The sequence below is a fragment of the Calidris pugnax genome, unplaced genomic scaffold (assembly GCF_001431845.1).
Source record: "Calidris pugnax isolate Ruff unplaced genomic scaffold, ASM143184v1 scaffold9, whole genome shotgun sequence".
In the NCBI taxonomy this organism is placed as follows: Eukaryota; Metazoa; Chordata; class Aves; order Charadriiformes; family Scolopacidae; genus Calidris; species Calidris pugnax.
In genome coordinates this window covers 2,180,604-2,204,083 of record NW_015090778.1, presented here as the reverse complement: position 1 = coordinate 2,204,083, position 23,480 = coordinate 2,180,604, and the positions used below count along the sequence as shown (strand labels likewise).

Sequence of the window (23,480 nt, the reverse complement as noted above, 5' to 3'; positions counted from 1 at the left end):
AGAGCGGGACCCCGCGCCGGGGCTGCGGCGTGAGGGAAGGGGGGATCCGGACCCACAGGTTTGATGTATGTAAGGGTTGGAGGGGGGGTGAAGGGGGGCGAGGGGGGTAAGAGCATCTCTCTGACCTTTCTGCTGCGGTATCTGCATTTTCACCATTGCACGGGGCGTTTTGAAATCCAGGAAATAACGCAGGTAGAGAGAAACCCGGGTGGGTTGGGGGTTGGTTGGTTTTGTTGGGTTTTGTGGTTGGGTTTTTTTTTTTCTTGTTTGCCCAGGGAGGGTGGTTGTTTTTTTTTTTCTGCTCTAGAGGCGTGAATGGTTTCTCGCGTAGAAGTAAGGGAGTTGTGACATTACTCTTCTATGGGGAAAATATAAAGCCATCCGTGGTTGTGTCTGGGCAGCCATGCGTGGTGAAACGGGGGTGTCAGGGGAGATGGGGGTGTCTTCCTGCGTAGCTGAGCCTTATGCAGCACTCGGGTCCGTCACCTGGAGACGCGTGAGTAACTGGGCTTTAAATGTTTAACAGGGGAAGAGAATAAAAGAGTACTTTTTAAGGGTGAATGCGAGCAAGGGGCTTGCTCTCTTAATTATTTTCTGTGGCGCTGGTGATGTGTTTGGATTGCCATTTACTTATTGTTGAATGTTTTCAATACCCAACTGTGGTTCTGAATGAATTTGCTGGCTCTGGGATGCGGGTGACATAGCCAGGAAAAAATGATTTGCAGTTAGATTGTGGCTGTCATGACAGTCTGTGCTGTAACTACAGATCTTGCGTGTTGCCCTCGTGTGGGACCTGTGTTGCCCTGATGTGGTTGGTGAAGTGGTCCTGCCTCTCGTGAGCTTAAGTGAATAGAGTTGGGCCCGTACTATAGGTGCTTGGCAGGGTAAGAAAGCAGTTCACAGCAGAGCTCTTCCTCTGAAGCTTGCAGCAGTAGGAGAGTTAGGAGATGTGAACCGTTCTTGGTCTGGAGTTGTTTCTGGTGTCTCTGAAATGGAGACAGACGATTGTGCTTTTCTGCTACACCAGAGTGACCTGTGGCAGAGATCCTGGGGCAGGCAAACACCGTCCTCGCTTGGTGCTGTGCTAGTGCTGATTTTTGGGTGGCAATTTGTTGCTACTATCAAAGGAACAAAATTAATCTTCATTCATTCTTGCAGATTTATAAGGTTAGTGGATTCGGGGGCAGAGATACCAATTTAGCCTCATGCTATTTGGCTGATTTACCTACTTGTGTTAAGGATGAGGGACAGATGAGAGAACACTTTTGAAATAGGTTCAGAATAGGCTCCCTGAACGTGGACTTCATGGTACCTGTATTCAAGCCCTTATACCGGTATAATTTGTGATTCTTTCAATCCCTTTTAATATGCAATCATAGCTCCTCCTGTCAAAAATATTCTTACCAGTCAGATGGCATGCTGAGTGTGGGATTGCTCCCCAGTGTTGGGGCTGGATTGCCCTTCCCTAATCATTTCTTAGTTCTCAGTAAGAAGTGAAGTGTGAACTTGTTGGCGATGCGAGTGATTTTCTGCCTGTGGCCCTTCTGATTTCTGGGGAGGGGGAATAGCACGGTCTCCACCAGATACGTGCAGTAGTGTGGAGTATTATGCACACAACTGGGTACAGGAGGAGAATTTCTAGTAGCTGTTTGGCAGCATCTGCCCAAATTAAGAATAGCTTGAGCTGTTCCCATCGCTAGATGTGGTAGCCTTCAAGCGGCTTTAAAACCTCTTTTAATGGGCTTCTTTTAACTTTGTTATTTGAAGAATTACTGCAAACAGCAGCAAGACTCCCAGAAGCCACCTGATGTGCAGATGTTCCTCAGCTGTGGTTGCCTTGTCAGGGCTCTTACCACCATGGTGGTTGGGGAATCTTAGCCATGTGCAAAGGCTGCAAAGCAAAACACCTTCCATGCCAAAAAAAGCCAGGGGAATGGAATAGCTTTGCCTCAGTTACTGATTAACCAGTCCTGTTACATGCGTTGAGCATGTAATGATCTTAACTCTTTCAGTCTTTTGGATACGGTGTCCTGGTGAAATATTTTTTAAATGGTTATAAAACTAATCATGGGTTGCTGCTGAATTTACCATTATCTAAACATTAATATTCTCAAATGCTTGCCATGTTTGGGTAGCTGATCCCTGAAATTCTGAATTGCAGCATAATAGCGTTGTTCCTTTTGTTCTTTCTATAGTCATTTGGGTTGATGGCTGCACCGAACATAAGACAGGCTCTCTAAGTGCTTCCTGACAACATAAAGCAGTGCTTTGAGCACTGTGTTGCAGCCAATGCTGCTGGTTAGTAGTAGGAGTCTCTGGATATGGCTCTGCTTTGAATCTTGTTTTCAGCGTGCAAACTAATGTTGTTATAAATTATTTCTGCTTGGTCCCTATCTGTTTTGTCTGTGCAGGTTCAAGGGTGGAAGTATCTCCTGCCTACACATAGCTGTAAACTCTAAAATAAGCCATGTTTTGTATTTTACCATATAAGTGAAAAAATACAGTTCGCTGGCTGTGCCAGAGCCAGAGTTTGTGATCACTGAGTTCTTAATTTGTGTTTGTCATGTGTTGAGAACTATGATGTGCTTGGCAGACTTCAAGAAATAATAAAGCGAAGCCCTTCCACAAATAGTGTGTTCACTTCACTGTAAGAATATAAAAGAGCAAGTGTGTGAGGGCCTTTAAAAAGACATAAAATGTATAAATTATTTATATAAATATAAATAGATGGAGAGACTGAAATTTTTTAAAAATCAGTGCTTGCAAACTTTGCTGGATCAAGGCTGCAATTCCAGTTATTCCTGCAGCAGAGACGCCTTAACCTGTGGTTTGCCCAGCCACCAGCTGAAGAGCAGCCAAGGTCCTGGAACTCCTTCCTCCTCCTAATGAAGAGCTCTTCAGAGCTACTTCAGTATTTCTTAAACATAAAATAAATTAGTCTTTAGGCTTGTCTGCATTCAGACTGACCAATAAGCTCTGGGAAGTGTTTCCATATAAACTAGAGCAAAGCCACATCCTTAATGCTTTCCTTCTGCTTGCCAACATAAACTACTCATCATCAAACACGGCTGGATTTCTTACTGTGCTGGGGAAACTCGAGATGTTTCTCCACCTCTGGGGGCCTGCAATTGCTCCCACTCCCCAGTCATTCCTCCACTCTGGAGACTGCAGTGTAATCTAACCCAGGTGGGTGGGAAGACAAAAATATGATTTGTAAAGCAAAAATCTTATTTGCTTTGTTTTTCTTTAAATGTCTTTATTTCCTTCTGTTTGCTGGAGGCCAAACTTGCAGTAGTATAGAAAAGAAATACAAATGTTATAGTTTCCAAATTCTTTGGGGGAAGGGAGTTTGACCAAAGCTCCTGTAAATAATTAGCTTAGACATGGGCAGGACTGTTCCTGCTGGGGACAGCTTCTTCCTGTTCTTCACGCTGCTTGTGCCTAATGGTGCTCCTGGAGGTACCAGGAGTGTGCTCCTCCTGGCCCAGCCATGGTCTGGAGCAACACTAAGTCTGCTCAAGGAGCTCCTCACCCATGTGCCTGCAGCACCCATGGGCAAGGATGATCCAAGTTTTTTGCTATTTACTGAGCACCCAACGGGGTGATCTTGAGGCTTGTCAAAGGAAAACAAGTTCACGTGTGAACTGAGCTGTCTCCTGAGCAGCAAACACCAGTTGCAAAGAGCATCCTGTAACTTACAGACTTGCCTAATTAAGGAACTGAACTGAGAAGTGAGTGCTAGACTATGCTTTAGGCTTAAAATAAAAGCATTTCTTTGCATTCACCTTCTAGCTGTCTTTGTCCTTACTTGTAGTATTGCTTCAAAGTAACATAATGTGAGTTTACCCCCTACCCTTGATTTTAAGGCTGTTGTATACCGGGGTGTCTGTGGATTGCCTCTAACTGGGAACTGCAGCTCTGTGTTCCCCGTGTGCCAGCAGCACTGTGACATCTGGCCGTGGTTGGCCGTATGGTGCTCAGGGCACAGCACTCTTCATAATCTCATCCCCAACTGTCCAGGCCAACGTGATGGTAAGTGCTGCTGCCCGTGATACACTAGAGCCTTCACCGGCCCCATTGCCCCAAGGGGCAGGTTTAACAGGGTCAGGCCTGAGCATCGGTCCCAGGAAATGATCTCTGGTAAGAGTTTGACATTTTCTTTCCACCCTCCCTGTTACTGCTGTTCTGACTTTAAAAATAGAATGAGATTGTCTCATCTCAAGGCAAAGACTTCTCAAGAGGGTTAATTATGTCACATTTATTATCTGCTATGCAGATCTTTTTAGGCAAGTATGAATAATTTTTTTTAGTTGTATACCAGCTTTTTTTAAACCGAGGGCTGCAACCCCCCTGTGCTTGCTGCAAAGGCGACGCCAAGTTGACCACAACTATTTCAACATAGAGCTGCCTGACCTGGGTGCCCTGCCCTGGAGGTGGTGGATGGGGACCTGCTGCGGGCTGTCCCAGCAGTTCACTGTGTGGGAAGGGCCATGGTACCAGTCTGCAGAGGTCTGGAAGCTTTTCACACTAGAAATGTTACCAGAGACATTTTCAGATAATGTGGTCTCATTCCTGCTCTTGCTGGAGTGGACAACTTTGGAGTTTCCGAGTGACATTTGTGACATCCTGTGGGCATGCCAGCATGGTGACACTTCTTTTTCTAGGCATGTGAAAGACTGGAAACTGTCTTGCAGCTCAGAGTAAAAAGTGCCCTGATCAATGTTGGAACAAGGCTCCAGACCATGTTGGGTTTCATTCTGAACTGTGTGTGCTGCCCTATCCACGCTGGAGGTGAAGGAAGGATATTCTTGCTCCTAACACTGCAGACTGGGATGTTTTCTTCTCTCTGCAAGGGGATGCTCCCTGCTTTGAGCCTCCAGTGACTGCTGATGAGCGAATGATAGCCCAGCAGTGAGAAGCAGCCTAGGGAGTGATGGGACACAACTTCAAAGTAATGGGAAAGAGCTTTTTCCTCCCCCCCTCCCCTCTTTTACTTTGTTTGGAGGATCAAATTAGCAGTCTGCTAAAGTCTTTTAATGTTAAAACTTTCAGAGCATAAGCAATGACCTGTGAAAAGGAGTGCTTGGATCTAGACCCTGTGCATGATGAGGTCTGGCACGTCTATTATGGCCAATTAAAGTGACAGGTAGCAGAGTGTAAACACTCCTGACTCCTGCCGTTCCCTGGCTGGCTCCAGGCTGTACGCTGCCTTTCTCCTCGGCCTTGGAAAAGACACGTCAGCTTGAACTTCCTATCCAGAGCACAAAGCGGCCTTTCAGAACCTCTGTGCCCTCTGCTCGTGTGGTTCAGGGTGAACAGCCCACAAGCTGAAGCTTGGTCTTTCAGTCAAAACCTGTTGGCCTTGAATGGCAGGATTGTGTGCGGTACAGATGGTATCGGGCAAAGCAAACAGAGGCTGGCAGAGCCCTGCAGCACAGGCACAGCTCGCCCTCGGGCTGGGGACTCCTCGCCAGTTTCCAGGATGCTGTCCAGCACTCCAGCCTGGATTTGGATTTTAGGAATAAGCTGCAAGTCCCTCCCGATACCCACAGCAGCAGTGTGTGAAGCTTTGCCTTAAACTGAGCTTCAAATATTAGATTTGAGTAACTGAACAGTCAGAGGAAGCTATTGCCTTGAATAAACTAACTGGTGGCCCTAAAATAGCTTCTTATTTGAACAGCTTGGTAAAATAACCGTGCTCTGCAGGCTGATGTTGGCGATTTTAGACTCCCAGCTCTGTGGGGAGAGCTGGTGTTCTTCCATGCTGTGGCAGGAGATGGAAGAGGTTTTGATGACTCCTTCCCTCACCCATGACTCTACCTGCGAGTCTGCGTGTGGCAGCCCCTCCTCTGCCTTGTGCTGGGCTGCGGGGGTGAGAGCCGGCAGCCGCTCGCTCGGCTTCCTCCTGGGCGCAGAGGCAGAAGTGTGGTCTCACCCAGCCCTTCTGCATTTTCCTCTTACGTAATTTCTCCTGTCCCCAGTCAGATCAGAGGGCATCCCCCACCCACGCCTGACAACTGAAAAGGAAAGGAAAAAGAAAGGAAATGCGTTGCGGGAGAATCTGTGCTTTAAAAAAAGTTCATAGCCCACTTGGTGTAAATAGGCAAACATTTGTAGAGGCGTGGCAAGTTTCTAAAACACATCGGTGAGAAATGCTTCACACCCTTCCTTGTTACCCGGTAATTAAGAGAATACTTGCCTTCCAATACAGTGGCTCCATAAGTACAGGTGAGAGAGCCTTGATTTTCTCTGTGATGGATGTGAATCAGTAAGTAATGCTTCATCTGAGACTGCTCAGCCTGGCACAACTCCACATGGCATCCCCTTCCCTTCCAGTTGTGGTGAGGTGACTTTTCCTGGGAGAAAACTGAATGTGGAGGGTGCAGGGGCTCAGACTTGCATTTGTCCCACAGCTGGGGGATTTGGCTTGTTGGATGAGTGTGGATCAGGGACAAGATCCTGCTGAGGGAAGTGCCACGGTTGTCATACATGTGGCATTTCTTTTTTCTGGTTGTGTTTGATGGTTCCAGCTCTTGCTAATCAAATTGCTCGGTGGTGGGAGAATTGGATCCTCTTTTCTTCCCTGTCTGCTCTCTGGGAGCCTGTCTAAGTGTCAGGGGTGCTGGTGATTTGGCTGTGATGGGAGCGAATTTTAACTAGGCTCGCTCTTCAGCATGAGCGTATTGATGTAGGCATGTCATGTAGCCTGTCTGTCAGCCAAGTTACGAGCTTTCAGCTGCTTTATGTGCATATTTGAGGGATTGCTTCCAACCTGGGAAAGCCCAGCCAGGTCACTGCAGGGCAAGGCAGAGCTTTATTCCCATACCTACCTAATGCTGATGCCGCTTTCCTGCCCCGCAAGGATCAGAAGGAATCCATGGGAATCGCTGTCTTCTGGCTCCTGCTTCTGTTTGGGGTGGCTGTGCAAAGGCAGGCTCTGCTTACTCATCTGGCTTCAATGCAGCCACACAATCGCCTCTTTCGAGGAAGGGAATTCATTAGTTTCTGTGAAGTGGCCTTGGATCTTTGGGCAGCAGGTGCTTCTATAGAGCAAACTGTTGCTGAATATTCAACAGTTGCTATACAAGCGCTGGCCGACTGCCTGTGAAGCACTTGGAGTTATCTTGAGCATCCGATTAGATAAAGTGCAAAGTACTTGCTGCTTTAAAGCTACCCGCAGCTATGTTGTGTTGGTGGTATTTTGACGTTCTTTTTTTTTTTTTTTTTTTTTTTTTTTTTTTTTTTTTTCAAAAAAAAAAAGAAACTTCTTCTTTTTTTTTTTACATCGCAAAAATAAATCGATACCTTTAGTCCCTTTTGAAATATTTTGGTCTTTAATTTTTTTTTTTTTTTTTTTTTTTTTGTTTTTTTTTTTTTTTTTTTTTTGTGTGAATCTTCCAAGATCATAAGCAACCTCTTCATCTCTTTTGAGTCAGCCAACAAAGAAGGGAACTGCCTGGCAGCACAGTGATTCATATTCAGGTCATCAGAACCCCATTTTCTTACTGGTTTCGGCTAATGGCATGTACACCGAAAACAAATGACTCAGGATAGAAGTGTCTCTTAATTTTTAACATACTGTTTAAACTCAAGATAGTTCTTTTAAGGCTTCCTGAATTACACTTGTTCTCTCCAGCCTCTAATTTGGTACATGAAGTACTGTAGATACCTAAACTATGAAGGAATAATTTGAGAGGTTAAGCTGTGCAATCAGCTTTTTTTTTTTCTTTTTTTTTTTTTTTAGGAGTTTAATTTCCTTAGGTGTGGTTTGTAAGCAGCTTGTGCTAGATGGCATCATTGAAAGTATGGTCCTGTGAAAAACTGTGATCACTGAACAATTACAGCTTCAAACATAGCTTTAGTCAGTAAGGTGTGGGTGCCTGTATATTGTTTACAAGCGATGTGCCCCAATTCTAACTTCTTGTAGTAGCTTTCTTAACCTGTATTAGTTGTTTTAAAAGTGCTTTGTCTGTTTTCTTCTACTGGTTACTTAGGCCGCTAAAGAAAAAGTTTTCATTAAATGTGTAGTTGTGACTGTGGCACTGAAGGCTGGTTTCACCAAGGGAGCTGGAGGCACCTGGGTGGTTTTGTCCAAGTCCCACGCTTCACAGAATTTCTGTGCTGCACATCAGAGGTGTTCTTGAGCCTGGAAACGCTGCTTTATTAGGGGTGTAGTGATTCCCCACCCTTAAGCTCTTTAAGCTTAATAACTAAGCATGTTGTTCCTATCTGCAGAAAACAGTTGTGCAGGCTTCAGCGCAGTGGCTGTCACTGGTCCTACTTTCTGCACATCTTGCTGAAACAGTGATTTTCAGCACTGATTGGTAGGTGGACCTTGAGCACTTAAAAGCATGAATAAGCAGCTGCTGGAGCTGAGCCGCCCTGGCAGGATTGTTGGTCATGCTGCTTGCTTTGACCAGTGGGGTCTTCAGTGTGCAATTTGGCTGCCAGGTACTCAGAAGAGTCACTGAGACGTACTTTCTAAATGTCCACTTTGCACAGGTCTGTGGGCTAGGTGCCAGACTTGAGAAAAGAAGGGCTGACAGCCCGGGATGTGGTGTGCTGTGTGGCATCTGCTTTCCCTGCTGGGAGGAAGCGTCGGAGGGGGAGCTCCTCAGAGCACCTTGGCTGGCCCATGTTCTTTGTTTAACCTGTCCCAATCAGTCCCTGGGCATCCCACAGCTCAAGGATGGTGTCAGCAGAAGGGAGGACCAGCTTCCAGGAGGGGTCCCAATCTTGGAGTGAGCCATTTCAGAAGCTATAAAGCAGGTGGTCAGGCTTATGATGGGTCATTGCCTCCAAAAGCTTTCTTTTCTTCTTCTTTCTCTCTCTATTTTTATTTTTTTTAAAGGAAGCTTAGAAGAAAGTCTAGGAGCAGAGCAATTCCACTTTGAACAAGACTACCTGGTACTGACCAGCATGGGTACAGTGCAGTCTGTGTAACTATAGATGAGTACTGTAATATAAGTAAATATATGAAGGTTAGTTTGCCAGAAAGGGACATGAAGGAAAAGTGAGACCTTAGTCTTTATAGATGACACTGCACATTTAATTGCTAATGGACTTCTTTTAAAGAGCATCTAGGCTGCTATTATTAGAAAAAGCAAATGTGTGGTATTACCTACAGGGAACAAAAAGAGAGTAGTTTGTGCTCTTCCTGACCTTTACTTTCTTGTGTTAATTTGTTTAATACCAGTGAGATTTTCCTGCTGCAAAAGCTTGCTTAAGCAGTGACTTCTCCAAGACAGGCTAATTGGAGGCAGGCACTGTTTCTTCCTTTCCTCCTTTGATTGGCAAACTCCTACTTCAGGGATCCACTGTGTGCTCTGTACCTCTCTCTTCCCCTCCTGGATCAGACTTTGACCACCTGGTGCAATTCCTTAATGACAGTCAGGACTCTGTGGTATTAAACTTTTTAAGAGAAACAAGAGCTTTGTGCCTGTGAGGCTTAGCGTGCAGGAGGAGGAAACTTTGGGGAAATGTTACATCAATGCTCCTAGATACTTCTGAAACATCTTAATTGCTTTTTTCAATACGGACCACAAAGATCTTAGTGCTTGTGCTGCCTATTTGTAGATCCCAAGGTACTTTGCAAACAACAGTGTCATTGTCCCTGCTTGCTTATGAGGATGCAAGGTGCAGGTCAGAAGATGTGCTGAAGGACCTGGGGCCATAGCAGGGCCAGGGCAGACTCCACGGCTGGTGTCTGACCTGCCAAACCACCAGCTCCCTGCGGATGAGGGGTCATGGCCACGCTGAATGTGCTGTGGCTCAGAGCTAGAAATTTGATTGCATGAGGCAGAGTGGCTTCAATAAATACTGCATGACGTAGACAGAGAATAAATCCTTTTGGACATCTCTTGGAGAGGTACCTAGGGAGAGTTTCAGGCTGAATAAGGCTGACACAAAAAAGTGAGAAAAGGCCTATACACATGTGCTTATTACTGTATAGTGGTGCTGAAGTGTCTTACTGGTGCTACTTGTGTATCTGGAAAACCTGTTGAAAACTTAGCTGGAAAAGCATCCAGATACCTGCTCAGAGATTCAAACACTGCAAGTAAAGCTGTCCTATTGACTGCTTGGGTGTTTGCTAATTAGCTAGGTTTGAGCAGGTGGTGTTGTTTTGAGTTTCTTAAGTCTCCATACAATAGTATTTTTCACAGTCGTATAAATCAGCGTTTCAGGAAAAAAATGGAAGGTGAGACCTGCATTTTTAGTAGCAGTTGTTGCAGATCTTAAAAAGCTGCTGCTTCTGGCTGACGCTTCTCATGTTGAAGTGAAAAAGGCACGGAGAAAAATTGCTGTCATCAGCACAGAACAGCACTAGCGCTGCAGAGGGGGGGTTTAAGCCTCTCTGGCTCCAGCACAGGAGTGTCCAGAGGCTGTGGGAGATGACTTGAAGCTGTGCTGCTGCGAGCGGTGCCACTGTAAGAGCATCCCAGTGAACGTGCTTCCCAGGAAGGCAGCTGGTGCTTGAGGTGGTGCCAGGTTGCCAATGCCTTGGGATTCCCAGGGAAGGAGCTGGGTGGATGACAGTTGGGCCTAAATATGAGGGGTGTACCCATGAATGAAGTGCTTCATTACAGTGCCAGTAAACTGAGCCTTAAATGGGTGATTGTCTTAACTTGCTGGCAGTCGTTCCGTGGTGAAGCTGCCTTGGAGCTTGCAGGTGAGCTTCGGAGTGGAGCTCTGAGTCGGAGCATTTGCAGGACTTGCTCTGGAGGCATGGGTTATTTGTGTCACGCTGGATGGGAATTGTCAAAGCAGTATTGTGTGGTTATGTATCAAACAAAGGACAGAGTAAAATCTTAGGCTTGATTTTTTCAATTAAGAATTTTTATTTGTCCCTCAGGATCAAGCAAATAGAAAACAGCTTATCTTGGCTATTGTGAGTGTTCATGGGACAAGAAGGGGAGGGAGAGGAGGGAATAGCAAGAGCAAAGTGTTGCAGTAATGAGAATGATGTCTTATTTTAGTTGATACTTAATCAAGATGTGGTTCCAGGAAGCAGGAACAGATGGCTCTGTTGTTTTGGTTTTTTTTTTTTCCCTGCTCTCTTATATCATTGTCACCAATATTTACCATAAATGTTTTAAACACTTGACAATTCTTTTTTCACCTTAGATTTTTACCCATCCTTGAGAGTAAACTCTTACACATATCCAGCTTGCTTTTGTTTGATCAACAATATTAATACATGAAGTCACTGAGAGTTAGTCCTGTGATTATTTTCTTGGAGAGGATGCCTCTTTTATAATAAAATTTTGAGGATATTTATTAGTTCAAGTGCATTTTGATAGTAAATTAGGGCAAAACTGACTGCATTTTATATCTGAGTGTCGTGTCCCTCTCTGCTATAGAAGAGAGACAGCAAGTCACAGTATTTCAGCCCTTGTGGAAAGTGCAAGGTACCTTAGGGGCTTGCACAAACTGTCCTTTGTGAAGCAGGTCAGGCTTTTTGTTTTACGGCTTTTATTCAGTATCACTCTTGCTTACCAGGGCATCCAGAGAGTGGGTTGTTGCTTCTCCTGTATCCTATTAACTGCTTTGAAGGATGATCTGAATTGCCTCCTAATTCTTCTTTTGCCAGGGTGGTGAAATCCAGGACTGTGCCTACTTGGACAGTGAAAGCGCCTACAGCGAGTCGGAGCTCTTTCCTGATGACGACGCGATGACTCTGGCACAGCAAGAGGTTCACCATGAGTCTGACATGGACAGTGCTATTGAGAGCGCCCAGAGCTCGGAGGCCTCCGACGTGTGTCGGAGCGAGGAGAAGGACGGTGTGCTTGGTGGCCTGTTTCTGCCTGGTGACAAGTGAGTGGTGGTTTTGCCTCATGGCAGCCCTGTTTTGAGGCATGTGCAAAATGACCAGGGAGGAAGGAGCCTTTGTGTGACTAATCCCTACTGTGGGAGGCTGGGGATGCCTGAAGGATTTTTAAACTTAATATTCATTTACAATATAAGAGAGATGGATGTCCAGGTCCTCTAAGTGGCTTAGGCAGTCTCAGCCCTAGCTCCTTCTGGCATCTTCTGTGGGCGCTCCTGGGACTTGCATGTTGTGTGTTGAAGTGAAAGGATTGGGTTTTTCCAGAATGGATCACTGCGTTGGCATCCCCCAAACTTAAGATCTTCTGTGTTCCCATAACCTTTATACGCTGGAATGAAAATAAATACCTCCTGCAAAGCAGTGTAATATGGGGAATGCTGCTTTAGCCTTTTGTACATCTAGTTATCTAAAGATGTGGGCTCTGCAGGTTTGCTTTGCAACTCCATGTACCAAGATAGTTCTGTGTGCTTCTAATTTTCCATAACATCTAGTGCGCAGCAGTAACTTGTGTTTAACACAGGGTGTCCTGGCATGTGCGTGTGTAACCATAGTTTGCTGTTAACACAAGAGTGTCTCTGTAATCCTAATTTGACTGTTCCCAGGTGTGTACCTGGGGTGTGTTGGTAAAAGCCGTCTGGGGCAAAGGGACACAATTTGATTTAATCCTCTTTGAGCTGAGTTAATGCAGTACCACAGGACAAGGGTTCAGTTGGGCTTGCTGTGTAAGTCTCTGCCCTGTCTTCCCTATTTTTGGCTTGTCATCTTGGTTTGTGCCTCCTGACCTTCTTTCCTTGCTAAGGCAGTCCTCCTTCCCTCTCCCGGGCCTCCTCGGGTGCTCTCTGTGCAGCCTCATTCCTACCCTCCTCCTGCATTTCTCAGGCAGCTGAGGTCTGGCCTTCTCCTTACTTGCCCAAGCAATCCCAGAGATTTTCTCAAGATAATTCCAGTTTTCATCAGCTCTTTGTCAAACTTGTCGCCTTGCCTTGCCATTGCTACTTCTTCAAAGCACTCATCCTTGTGGTGGCTGACTTTTACCCATGCTGAGTTTGAAATGAGTTGTCTTTCCTCCCAGCTCAGGCTCTCATGAAGGGGGCGGGATGGGCATTGTGTGTCCTGTGCCCTCCGTCTTGGGGGGCCAGGAACTACTAAGAGCTCCTGCACTACTAATAATAAATCTTGGTTTATCCTCTGAGGCCTCCTCAGCTTTGATAAGTCTGTGGGAAAACACTTGGGGAGCTTCATGCTTTTGTGTTAAAAGACACCATAAGAGATTTTTACCCTGGCCAAGACATGATATCTGCTTGTTGAAGAAGTGCTCTGTGAAGTCCTGCTCTGAAGAACAGGAAATAGCTTTAAAACAAACAAACAAACAAACAAAAAGAACACCACCACCAAAAAAACAACCTGAAAGCTTCCTTCAGACAGTGTTAGAACGGTGGAAAACACCTACTTTTTGTAACTACCTTAAAAATGACATGATTCCCAGATAGTTTCCAACCTGAGGCTGGAGTTCAGGATCTACCCTGACTGTTTCAACCCAAGCAGTTTAAAGTTTGGCAAAGCTTATGAATAACTGCAAATTAAAAGTTCTAAGCAACATTATTGATTATTAGATGGGTCCAGTAGTGGTGACTGCATAGCTACTGTGAGAGAAACTTAGCCAGGTAATGCGTAAGACTGCCAAACTAGTCTGTTGGCAAGTGGTGATGTTCCAGGGCTTTTATGCTGGAGAATGGATTTTATGGACAAGTATACATTATCATCCCATCTGAGGACTGGTCATCTACCTCTGTCCTGGTGGAAGTGTTACGAGGAACTCCTTCCTAAGCTGACTTGGTATAACAACATTGAGATGAAAACAGCAGTTGCAGTGACACAGATCATAGTCACTAAAAACCTTATCAATACACAGTATGTCTGTGGCACAGCAGCTCTTAAAAAATAGATGTTAGTGTGATGCGTTGAGATTCTCATTAATCTGTCTCCCAGCCAAGGAGTCTTGTTAGATAAGTTTGATCTATTTCCAGTATGAGTATTCCTGTCTATATGATCTTCATCCTTTAATAGTGTGCCAGGCTTGACTTGCCCTAATTTCTGTTAATGTGAATTAGATAAGTGAATTACAGGTTATAAATGGATCTCATCAAAACAAGAGAAACAAAAGAGCATACATCTGAAATGTTGGCAGGTTTCCTCTTCTACTAATTGCTTTTGGAGGGAAGGGATATGCAAATAATGCTTGCACCATCCACCAAAGGAGCACTGTTGCATCTCTTGTTTACAGCTCACAAGGGTAGTATTACAGGAAGAGGAATCTCAGTCTCTGAAAGGCAGGGAATGGTTAAGAGGCTCAAGGTACACTCAGAAGAAACCTGGGAGGCAATATTGTTGAGCTGCTGGATTTACTGTCCCACGGCTCAGCCAGTGGAGTCAAAGATACAAACACTGTGAGCTGAAGCAAAGGGAGTGAAAACCTTACCCCAGTCTGCATGAGGCATTAGCAGATTGAATCAGTGCCCTGTCTGTATTGCAGCGAGGTGCTGGATTCTGCTCTGTAGTAGGAACAGTAACATGTTGAGCAGCTCCAGGGCTTCACAAGTGCAGTGTGTATTTCAGGCCTTAGATGTGTGTTTTCTGTAGGGAGAAGTTAGTTTGTAAGAACTTGTACGTGAATTTACTGGCTTGTCTCTTTAAATGCCTTACTGAGGTGGGAGCTGAGCAAACCTGTGTGAAATACCTGCCTCTGTGAGATAGCACACTGCATGACTGCAGGGTGGTCTGGATTCTGGGCAGGAGAATCATCGTGTACCCTCTGCAGCAAACTTCCTCCATTGTATTAGATGTGATGTGTTCAAAACTGCTCTACCAGCTACTTTCCTATGGAGCCTTGCTCTGCTGAGCTGTGTACCTGTAAGTCCTTTCTGAGGTCACAGCACCCTGCTGTTCCCTACCTGTTTGGCATTATCTAAGGTATTTCTTTGGTAGTAACTCACCCTTTTCTTGTGGTCTGTATCTCCTCTGAAAGACACAATTTGTCACAATGGAAGGAAGAGCAAGAACTCAGCCTCCAGTGACTCTTTGGCATGCAGTGAGCTGGAGTTTGTTTCTGGCCACACAAAAGAGTGGCTGGAGCTCATGGGGTGTGGGAGAGGGTTTATGGGAATTAATGGTGAACCCTGATTGTGGAATAGAGTCACAGCCTCTGTCTTGTACATGTTCCTCTCACTATCCCATGTGTTTTGGGGTTGTCTGCACAGTTCCTGCATTCAGAGTAGAAGTCCCGTAAGTACGACATGGAAATGATGATGGAGGATTATTGAGGTGTGCTCTTTAAAGTGAAATGGGTTTTGTTGATCCAAACCCATCTCACAGGTAGCTTGTTTATGGATTCTCATGCTCTTCTTTCAAGGCACTATGTCAAATGCGCATCAGATGTGTTTGGCACTTCAGTTTGTTAGCACAAAGTAAGTGGGTTACAACTTCAAATGAGGGAACAAGCTGTAAAGGTGGAAGATTCCACATGAGGTGAGACGCTATCAAAGTCGGCCTTCGAGACGTTTTGACCTCTTGTTTCAGGTCAAGTCCTCACAACCCTTCTGCCGCATCTGACCTCTCAACTTATTCCACCGCCTCTCTGATCAGTAATGAAGAACAGTTTGAAGACTATGGGGAAGGAGATGATGTGGATTTTACTCCCAGTAGCCCATGCCCTGATGATGAGACCAGAACCAACGCCTACTCTGACCTTGGCTCATCTGTATCTTCCAGGTTGCTGCTTATTCATTAACAAACAATTTTTCAATTTTGTTCTTCTCTGAGCATGGGTGACTATACCACTGGTTACATAGGTTCACTTTAAAAGCAAAATGTTATCAGTTCATTTTCTGCCCTGCTGTTGACAGACTACATTTAATAATAAGAGCTATAGCAAATATGTTGTTCCTGGTAACCTCTCTTGGGTTCTGTTGAAATAACTGGGCTGTTTTGCTTGTAGAGATTTCTTTCTATTGTAAACGGTGGATTTCACAGTTAGGGGCTAATATTGGAAGTTACCTGCTGCAAGCTGGAAACCAGCTTAGCGCTACGCACCAGCCCTGCTGCAGTGGAGAGAAGACCTGCAAAAGTGCTGTTTCTCTTTAATGTTCTGATACTACAGATCCTTAGCACTAACCTGTAAGGTGAAGTGCTGTGTATGGAAAGGGGTTTGTTTGACACAAGCATCCATATTGACTCTGAATGTCTTAGAGAACCTAAGGAGGTAGCTGCTGTCTGTTAGGAACTTAACTGAACTGAACACTACAGTCCACCAGTTTCCTGGACATGACCTCAGACTCTATAGCTCTTATGTGACTTGCTGATTTTAAAATCCTTCCCCAAGCAAGGGAATGGGTGAGCAGGGTTGGGGAAGAGCCGAGCATGAAGGTGCTCTAGGATTCGTCTGCTTGGATCACACGAAGGTCTTGTGGCTCATCGCGAACACAGGATAAGCTTACTCCATCCCTCTGTTCCACATGCAGCCCCCAAATACTACCCTCTGTTTTAAACACTTCTGCAATCCAACCTTGCCACCTCTGTCATGCATACAGAGTCACCACCCCTCTCCGCTGCCCCTTCATGATGATGGCTTGTGTCCTTCATCCCCTGTTTCCTCAGGTTTATGCAGCCCTTTCCATTCCCATTCCTGAGGGGCTGTGTGCACTTCATGTCATGATTGCTCTTTTTTATTTGAATTTATTTTCTCTTTATCATGCCAAGACCTACTGTTACGTCCTCTTCAGACCTATGTCCACTTCTCCCTTCCCCTTCATTCTAGGGTTCCTTCTGTCCTACCATCTGAGGGGGGTCATGTGACTTCCTTCTTATCAGACTGCTTTGTTTTTCATCTTCCTGTCTTTTTCTTGGAGAAAAGACTCTTCACATTGCATGCCAGGCTCTGGTGGGAAGATGGGCAAGATGAGAGGGGGACATTGCTGAGGTGGAACATACTAGTGTAGCTGCTTTTGGTACGTGCATCGCATGGGCTCTGTGTACCTTGTGCTATTCTTCCACTCACCAAAGTGGTTCTTTCCACTGATACCCAGAACACATTCTGTGTAAAGCCTCAATTCAAACAGGTAGACTTGCCCTAAGGCTGGCATTCCCCATCATCACCTCTAAGTTACATGAGCTGCAATTAGAGGTGGTTCCCAAGTCCCCAGTCTGTGATTCTGACACACAGACACACAGTCAAGGGGAAAATCTGTTGTTAGTTGGTTATTACAGCCAGTAACATCTCTCCTTTCCTGCAAACAGTGCTGGCCAAACGCCCCGAAAAATGAGGCATGTTTATAACAGCGAGTTACTGGATGTTTACTGCTCACAGTGCTGCAAAAAGATAAATCTACTCAACGATTTGGAAGCCAGGCTGAAAAACTTGAAAGCAAACAGGTAAGCAGCCTATTGCACTGCTGTTAGCAATGACCCCGTGAAATGGGAATAAGTAGTAGCAGGAGGAGAGGAAGAAAGAGCCCTCTCCTTCCCTGTGTCCCATTCTGTCTTGCACATGTGATGTTCTTACGAAACAGCAAGAAATTCAGGCCTTGACATCTCACCTGAAGCAAAACGCTGTTCTTGGTTAGTTAATAAGTGTTTTTCTGATGTAAGGTGCAGACAGCATTAATAAACACAAATATTTTAACCAATGAGCTATTTGATTGCATAGTGAGAGTGGTATTTCCAGGAATTTTTCCCAGGAAGTGGGGTCTGCTCTGCTACTTAGTGCAGATCTACAGTTGACTGCTCTTTTCTCCAGGTGGGAAGGAGTGATCTGGCATATGCTTAGCTAATGCATATAAACGTACATACAGAATTACTTAGGTTGGAAAAGGCCTTTAAGATCATAGAGTCCAACCACTCCTAAAGCTGTTGGTCAGCAGAGGTACTTCATTCCTGTGGGATTTTTTTTTTTGTCCTAAATGGAGCTTGGAAAATTAGTGAATCCTGTGGCAGAAGTGACTTCTGGGGTTCTGTGCAATTTTAGCTTTTTCCTTACATTTCTCTCTTCACCTCTCTATCCACTTCTGAACAGTGCTGAGCACTTGGAAAGAATCCAGTGCTTCCAGCTATCACCTAGGGGTTTTGAAGGAAATTATTTGGTGGGCTTCTAGCTCCCCCTAGAAACTGAATATAAATCCTGCCTGTCTGCATGTTTCTTGGCAGAGAGCTCACTGCACTGCTTCTTCTCTTGATGACACAGCAGCATAGTACATGGTATGAACAGTATTCCTGCCCTAGCAAGGAGCTGCTAACACTGGGACCATGACTGGCTAGGGCTTTGGTAATTTAATGAGTGAGGCTGAAAAAGGGCGATGCTCTGACAAAGAGTTGTGTCTGTGTGCTCACACAGATGTGGCATCCTCTTATTGAGAGATGCAGCTGGATATTTTGATTTGGGTCTCATCTGTTGTCTGGAGTCTGGTCCTTCGTTTAGATAATACTAGTCTCTGGCTGCAAAAGGGAACTGTAAAAATGGAATTCATTTCAGTTCCTGTGCTGAACTGGGAAGCATTATGGGGAAGGATAAACTAACTGTTTATAAACATCATCTAAAAACTGGGAATCCAGAATAAATGTCCATCACTAACTCAGTGTCCCTTTGTGGTGTGTCTAATTTTAGTTTTGCTCTGACTTACACTGACAAATCTCTGCTAAATATAACAGTATTTGCAAATTGACTTATTAATGTTGACAGTCATTTGTGGCTCCATTCATCTTCACATTGTTGATACTAAGAATGTTGTTCACAGAATCTTTTTTTTTTACTTCACTAAAAAAGTCAGTATTATATTTCATTGTGCAATTCAGCTGGAGTTTAGACTTAAGATTGAACCCAACACTGATCAAATAAGTGTTTAATTCGTATATCATTCCTTCTGTATCCATGTAGCCCTAACAGGAAAATATCAAGCACAGCTTTTGGAAGGTAAGAATCTTCAACTTTTTTAATGAATACATGTGGAATCACTTGTAACAATTCTATAAGTGGGGGTGGGAGGAGCGAGGAAGAGTAAGTTTAGGGAAACAAAAAAGTGCTGAGACAAGTTTTCAAAGGAAAGGGCTTGTATTTGGTTAGGGATGTTACAGAATATAGAAGTCACTGCTAGTCTTGGACCTGAAAAGAGCTCTGTTAAGAACATAGATAGTTGCTTCCTTGGCTGCCAAATTTGTTCCTTTATACTGCTATTCTATCAGTCCAGCTATTGCTTCTTTCACCCTTGTAATGTGGGCCTTTTTGTTGTTTTTGTTACCGAAATGCAAAGGAAAGCAAGAGCATCCCTTTAAAAAGCACATAGGATGAATGAACCAACCCTGGGCTGTGGAGGGCTGTAAATTTCAAGAATATTTTAGATAATCTCCAGTGTTATGTATTCTGACAGTATTCTGTAGTGGGAACTGCTTGAGATTTCTTTTTTTTGTTGCAGCTTTCTTTTTTAAAGAAGTTCTTACTGTATGAAATTTTCTAGATGAACTATACCAACCAGTGTGCAGTGGTGACCTTATTTTAAATTTCTAATAAGGCAAATGCAACACTGTACATAGTGTGACTAAAGCTAAGTAGTTTTTAAACTATGCTAATGCTGGCGGCAGATCCTATCAAAAGCAACAAAGAATTCACACCCTAGAACTAATGTCATTGATTGTGCTCAGTATGACTTCATTTAGCTACCAGTCTCTTGTAAGACTTGTGCTTAAACAGTTGTAATTGTCACTGAAATGATTGCACAGATTTTAGCATAGGATGTTCAAAGTGCAAAGCCAGGCTGTAAGACAGTACCCAGACACTTTTTCCTTCGTCCTCATCAGACAAAATAATTATCCTTCTGATCTTTCAGACAACTCTTCCACAACAGTAACTTCAGCAGCAGTAATGGCAGCACAGAAGACCTGTTCAGAGACAGTATAGACTCCTGTGATAATGATATAACTGAAAAGGTGAGAGGCCGTGTGTGTTGCGATTAATGTACCCAGCAAAATCCTGCTGGAGACATGTATCAATTGACAAAACTCTCTTGCTCACATTACCAGTGATCTGAAGTAGCTCATTCAAAATGTCCTTGATATTCCATTAACATTATGAGTTTGCTTCACAAAAATGCAAGAACTGTGCAAGTGCAGATCTAGGCGTTGTATTAGTACTTCTTTATTGTGTATTTACATTTATCACCTTCAGGGAAGATGCAGGGTCTAAGGAACTTGGAATTTCAGGGCTTAATTCTGCTGCTGGTTTTGTAGGGAAGCATCCCGCCTTTTAAAAAGGGTGGTATAGGTAAATGCCCTCTGTAGCCATTACAGTAAGGGGGTGTATGAAGAGAAATTCAAACTCTCAGTTCTTTTCCACTTCCCCTTTCAGGTAACATACCTAGAAAAAAAGGTGACAGAACTGGAGAACGACAGCCTGACAAATGGTGACCTGAAGAGCAAACTGAAACAAGAGAACACACAGCTAGTGCACAGGTAATAAAGCACCGAGCCAGTTCTCTTTATCATGTCAGAGCAGAGCTAGAACAAAGTTGTAGGGAAGGAACACCTCTACCTGTAAAATATAACCAAGTCTTTTGCCTTAATGCTGACAGACAAAATAATATAAGGCTTCATCTGAGAAATCCAAGTGGAATAGGGCTCTTGCTGAATTTTCTGCAAGCAGAGGCCTTACAGGCAAGTTTCATAGTACAGAGAGGTTACTGACTTGTACAGAGCAAGCTCTTCTGTTACAAGAGAGGTTACCACTGGGGTTTGTTCTTGCACATAGCAAGAGCAAAAGGCTGGATCATAGTCCCAGCTTCTTGAGATTGAGAATGAAAGGATCATAGATGAACTGATACTACTTAATTCTATGCTGTTTGGAAGATTAAATACCAAGAGAGATATTGGGAGAGGTTAAATGCCAAGAGAGATACTGAAGTAGAAAGCAATAAAGGAGTGGGGAGGAGAGAAGCAATGAAGTTGCACACATTATTTTTTTTTTTAAGTACTTTTGAAGCTGTTACTGAAATGAGGTGTGGTTTCCTTAGAGTTCATGAGCTAGAAGAACTATTGAAAGACCAGGAGACATCAGCAGAACAGACTCTGGAAGAAGAGATAAAGAGACATCGAGAAGCGTACAGCAAATATGAAAAAGAGAAAGGCACCGAAATTGAACTGCTAAATACAAGGTAACAAACACCTTGATGCCTTCCAGAACAGAGTACAAGTTTTTCTTCTCTTCATTTTTATTTTGCACATAACACAACCAGACAGTGCACAGATGGTTACAGGTTAGCAGTTCTATCGAGTAGCTGTGCAGTTGCATGTCTAATGCCCAAAAGCTTGGAGGATGCTTTACATTAATTCTTTAATCCACGTGGCCCGTGTAGACAGCTTAGCTGGATATTTGGCATGGATTCAAGGAGGGAATTGTGACCAGCTGTAGCAAACAGTTGTGTCTGCATTTGTTTCCTTCCTACTTAATTCTTTTTAGATACCTGCTTTTAGGAGCATGAGAATCTGAGTGTCAGTTTAGCATCTTTGACCCTAAAAACAAACAAGCAAAAAAGCACACAATAGCTCATAATAAAAAATGCTAAGATTAGAAAGATTTTCTTGCTTGGTCTTTCTATCAAGTGCAAGTGAAATGGTTTTTTAGAGCATGTCGTTTTGCATGTTTGCATTCTTGAAGATTTGCTGTAAGATTTTTGTTATTGACACAGGGTTCAGCAACTGGAAGAAGAAAATGGTGAGCTGAAAAGCACTGTCACACGGCTGAAATCGCAAACAGAGAGATTAGATGAGGTAACAAAACTCCTGAGTGCTTGAGCAATCAAACAGCAGCTTGATTTGTGTAAGAGCAAACTCATAGAGTGATTGACCCAGCTTATTTAACTTGCCTTCCCTAAACAAGAATTTCGATGGATTTGAGACATCGGTCACCTTTAGTGGCAAGAATGTCCTGAGACACACGCCAGCTTATGACCAGCTGTGTCTGTGGATTTGTGTTGTAAAACTGAAGGTGGCTTATGCACTTGCAAGCTAGCTATGAAGTTCCCCATTTATTCTAGGAAAGGCAACGCATGTCAGATCGGTTGGAAGACACTAGTCTGCGACTGAAGGACGAGATGGATTTGTACAAGAGAATGATGGACAAGCTGCGGCAGAACAGACTGGAATTTAACAAGGAGAGAGAAGCCACACAGGAGGTAGGTGTGAAGAGGGATATAAGACCAGGCAATCACATCTCATCTGCATGGAAGCCCATCTGAAAAAGAATGGACAGACAGGATAAGGTCTGAAAATACAACATCCAGTAAATGTACTACTGGATTGTGTTTCTATGGGAGGGGTACCCATAGGGTGATGAATGCTGCAAGAGCACCTAATAAATGGCAAACCCTGACCCAGAGGGTTTACAACTCTTGGAGAACTTGCAGCCTTGAATGTGTGCCCTAGCATTTCCTTTACTAAAATTGCAAGTGGAATTACGCCTCTCAGACATGATGCTTAGAGATCAGAGCAGCATCCAGCTCTGAAGCAGTTTAAGTGACCTGTGCTTCCATAGAAGAGCAAGTGGCTGTATTGTGGGAATGTCTGGCCTCAGCCAGGCTCACACAGCACTTGTGTCGGGGTACAGAGGTGCAGCACAGAGATGTCTGCTGCTGGGGAGGGCTGGCTGTGCGGGGGCTGGAGAGACATGGCCTGCTTGCATGCCCGCAGCTCATTGAAGACTTGCGGAAGGAACTGGAACACCTGCAGCTGTACAAGCTGGAATGTGAGCGTCCTGGACGTGGGAGAAGCTCTTCATCCAGCGTGAGTGAATTCAACGCCAAAACCAGAGAGGTGGAAATGGAGCACGAAATAAAACGGCTCAAGCAGGTGAGCAGGGAAGGGCTTCTTGATCCATGTGAAAGGTGCAGAGCTGCTTTGAAAAATGCCTATAGCTGCAACCCTTAGGACACTGCCTTTAGATTTTGGCCCTCCCTTCCCACACAAACACAAGACCCGTATTGCATCTGTCTAGGACTTCTTTGCACAGGGAATACAAATTGTGAACGCAGGAAACATCTGTGATTCAGGCAGGGAGAACTTGTCACTGCTGGTAAGAGAGTTGCTGTTAGCTCGCAGCCTTACCCTATGTCATCCAGGCTACCTGTGAATTTTTAAAATTTATTTATATTTTAATGAAATATTGCAGAAAGAACTTAAAAACAACGTCTTTCCATCCTTAAATAGGAGAATCAGAAACTTCGTGACCAAAACGATGATCTTAATGGACAGATCCTAAGTCTTAGTCTTTATGAAGCTAAAAATCTCTTTGCAACGCAAACAAAAGCTCAGTCACTGGCTGCTGAAATTGATTCTGCATCAAGAGATGAGGTAATATGCTTTTTTAATCAATGAAACTTAAATAAGTTTTTCAATGTAATTAACTGTCAAGGCTGAACTATCTGAAGCTGAAAAACGAACCGAAAAATCTGCTTTGCTAGGAGTTCAAAAGTGTTAGAAGATTGCCTTAAATCTTAACAGTGATCTTGAATGCTGCTTTTAATGTAACTTTTTCATTTGTCTCTCTCAAAAAATGGAATTATTAGAATGTCAGTGAACTGCTTTACAATAGATTCATTTAACATTTTTAATATTACAG

General features: G+C 44.1%; 1 protein-coding gene across 4 annotated transcripts in view; it reads left to right on the top strand.

The window, feature by feature from the left end:
* The window catches only part of RAB11FIP4 (RAB11 family interacting protein 4 (class II)), a 127,331-nt gene that overhangs the window by 94,511 nt on the left and 9,340 nt on the right, over window positions 1-23,480 (top strand). For 3 of the 4 annotated variants that reach the window (XM_014952757.1, XM_014952780.1, XM_014952771.1), the window contains 11 exons: window positions 11,591-11,814; window positions 15,404-15,595; window positions 17,120-17,254; window positions 18,753-18,788; window positions 19,699-19,798; window positions 20,217-20,320; window positions 20,878-21,018; window positions 21,553-21,634; window positions 21,901-22,038; window positions 22,553-22,711; window positions 23,069-23,212. In XM_014952757.1, coding sequence (XP_014808243.1) covers window positions 11,591-11,814; window positions 15,404-15,595; window positions 17,120-17,254; window positions 18,753-18,788; window positions 19,699-19,798; window positions 20,217-20,320; window positions 20,878-21,018; window positions 21,553-21,634; window positions 21,901-22,038; window positions 22,553-22,711; window positions 23,069-23,212 — 1,455 coding nt within the window. The remainder of the gene's footprint in view (window positions 1-11,590; window positions 11,815-15,403; window positions 15,596-17,119; window positions 17,255-18,752; window positions 18,789-19,698; window positions 19,799-20,216; window positions 20,321-20,877; window positions 21,019-21,552; window positions 21,635-21,900; window positions 22,039-22,552; window positions 22,712-23,068; window positions 23,213-23,480) is intronic. The other variant, XM_014952763.1, reaches the window with a different exon arrangement.